This window comes from Sapajus apella, unplaced genomic scaffold (genome assembly GCF_009761245.1).
Source record: "Sapajus apella isolate SASKATOON/1434 unplaced genomic scaffold, GSC_monkey_1.0 scaffold12868, whole genome shotgun sequence".
Lineage (NCBI taxonomy): Eukaryota > Metazoa > Chordata > Mammalia > Primates > Cebidae > Sapajus > Sapajus apella.
In genome coordinates, this window is record NW_022449789.1 from 1 (window position 1) to 1,555 (window position 1,555).

General features: G+C 61.1%; 1 protein-coding gene across 1 annotated transcript; it reads left to right on the forward strand.

Annotated features, from left to right (window-relative positions):
- Nucleotides 1–32: 32 nt before the first annotated feature.
- Nucleotides 33–1,540, forward strand: LOC116548475 (GEM-interacting protein-like). The gene is made up of 2 exons (XM_032273909.1): nucleotides 33–253; nucleotides 730–1,540. The coding sequence occupies exons 1-2, from the start codon at nucleotides 33–35 to the stop codon at nucleotides 1,145–1,147; spliced, it is 639 nt and encodes a 212-aa protein (XP_032129800.1). The 3' UTR covers nucleotides 1,148–1,540.
- Nucleotides 1,541–1,555: the final 15 nt, after the last annotated feature.

Sequence of the window (1,555 nt, forward strand, 5' to 3'; positions counted from 1 at the left end):
CCTCACTGGGGGCCAGCGCTGTGGGAGTGAGGATGATGAGGGGCCTGAGCTGCTCAGGGACACGAGTCCCGGGTGTGCCATGTGACCACCTCGGGAGAGGGCTCTGGCTCGTTGTGACCTGGAGGAGTAACCCACCGCCTTCTGCAGCTCTTTCAGACCCGGTTGCAAAGGAGAGCTGCATGCTCCACCTGCTGCTGTCCCTGCCAGAGGCCAACCTGCTCACCTTCCTTTTCCTTCTGGACCACCTGAAAAGGTAGCCCAGCTCTCCCGTGGCTGCTCAGGACTCCAGGGTGCCCCACTGCTCCCGTCAGACCCCCAGTACCGAGGACCTTTCCTCCTGTCCCCTGCCTGCAGTCCCTCACTGCCTCTGGGGACTAGTGCCTCTGCGGCCCCCGCTCAGCCTCTCCTCTTTACCACTCTTCTCCCTCTGCACTGTGGCCTTAACAAAGAGCTCAGAGCTTTCGCCATGGCCGCCATTGCGCTTGATCTCCCCAGTTCCCTCCCACCCAGATCATGGAGGAGACCTCCCCACCAGCCCAGAGCTGGCCCCTCGTCCTGGGCCTCTCGTCCTGGGCCACCTAGACCCAGAAGCACCAGGGCTGGAGTCAGCTTGCAGCACAGCCAGGGTCGAGGTCGCTCCCTCCCTGAGGACTCCAGCACGGCCCAGCCCTTCCGTCTCTCTCCTGTTGGTGGCGTTGAAACAGCCCCCTCTGCTTTGGTCCTCGACAGGGTGGCAGAGAAGGAGGCAGTCAATAAGATGTCTCTGCACAACCTCGCCACGGTCTTTGGCCCCACGCTGCTCCGGCCCTCGGAGATGGAGAGCAAGCTCCCTGCCAACCCCAGCCAGCCCATCACCATGACCGACAGCTGGTCCTTGGAGGTCATGTCCCAGGTATGGGAAGACAGGCTCCAGCCCATGCCACCCGACCTGACAGGGGTGGCCTCTGCCTGCGCCACCCCGAGTCCTGCCCATCCTCCTACTTGCATTGTCTGTGGAGGTGGCCAAGATTCAGAGAGAAACTTGCCTAGGTCTGCACGAATGGGAGTGTTATCGGGGGGTCCAGGCCACCTCCTGGTCCTGCTGGTGCACCCTGCTGGGGGCTTACCGCCACCCCGAGTGTTCAGGCGTGGTGGCTCATGCCTGTAATCCCAGCACTTTGAGAGGTCACGGCAGGATAACAGAACCCAGGTGTTTGAAAGCATTCTAGGCAATGCAGCAAACTCCATCTCTAGAAAAAATAGAAAAATTAGCCAGGCATTGTGACATACACCTGTAGTCCAGGCTACCAGGGAGGCTGACATAGGAGGATCGCTTGAGCCCAGGGGTTAGAGGCTGCAGTGATCCATGGTGGAGCCACTGTCCTCCAGCCTGGGTGACAGATCAAGGCCCTGTGCGGCTCTGAAATAAAACCATCCCCCTCAGTCATGCCTTGTGATGACCCCACCCCACCCCTGTCTCACTGTAAGGGGTTCACGGTACCGGCAGAGGCCTCAGCTCCTGGGCTGGACTTGGGGGCTTGGGCCCCAAAGCCCTCCCCACCAGCAGCTGTGAGCA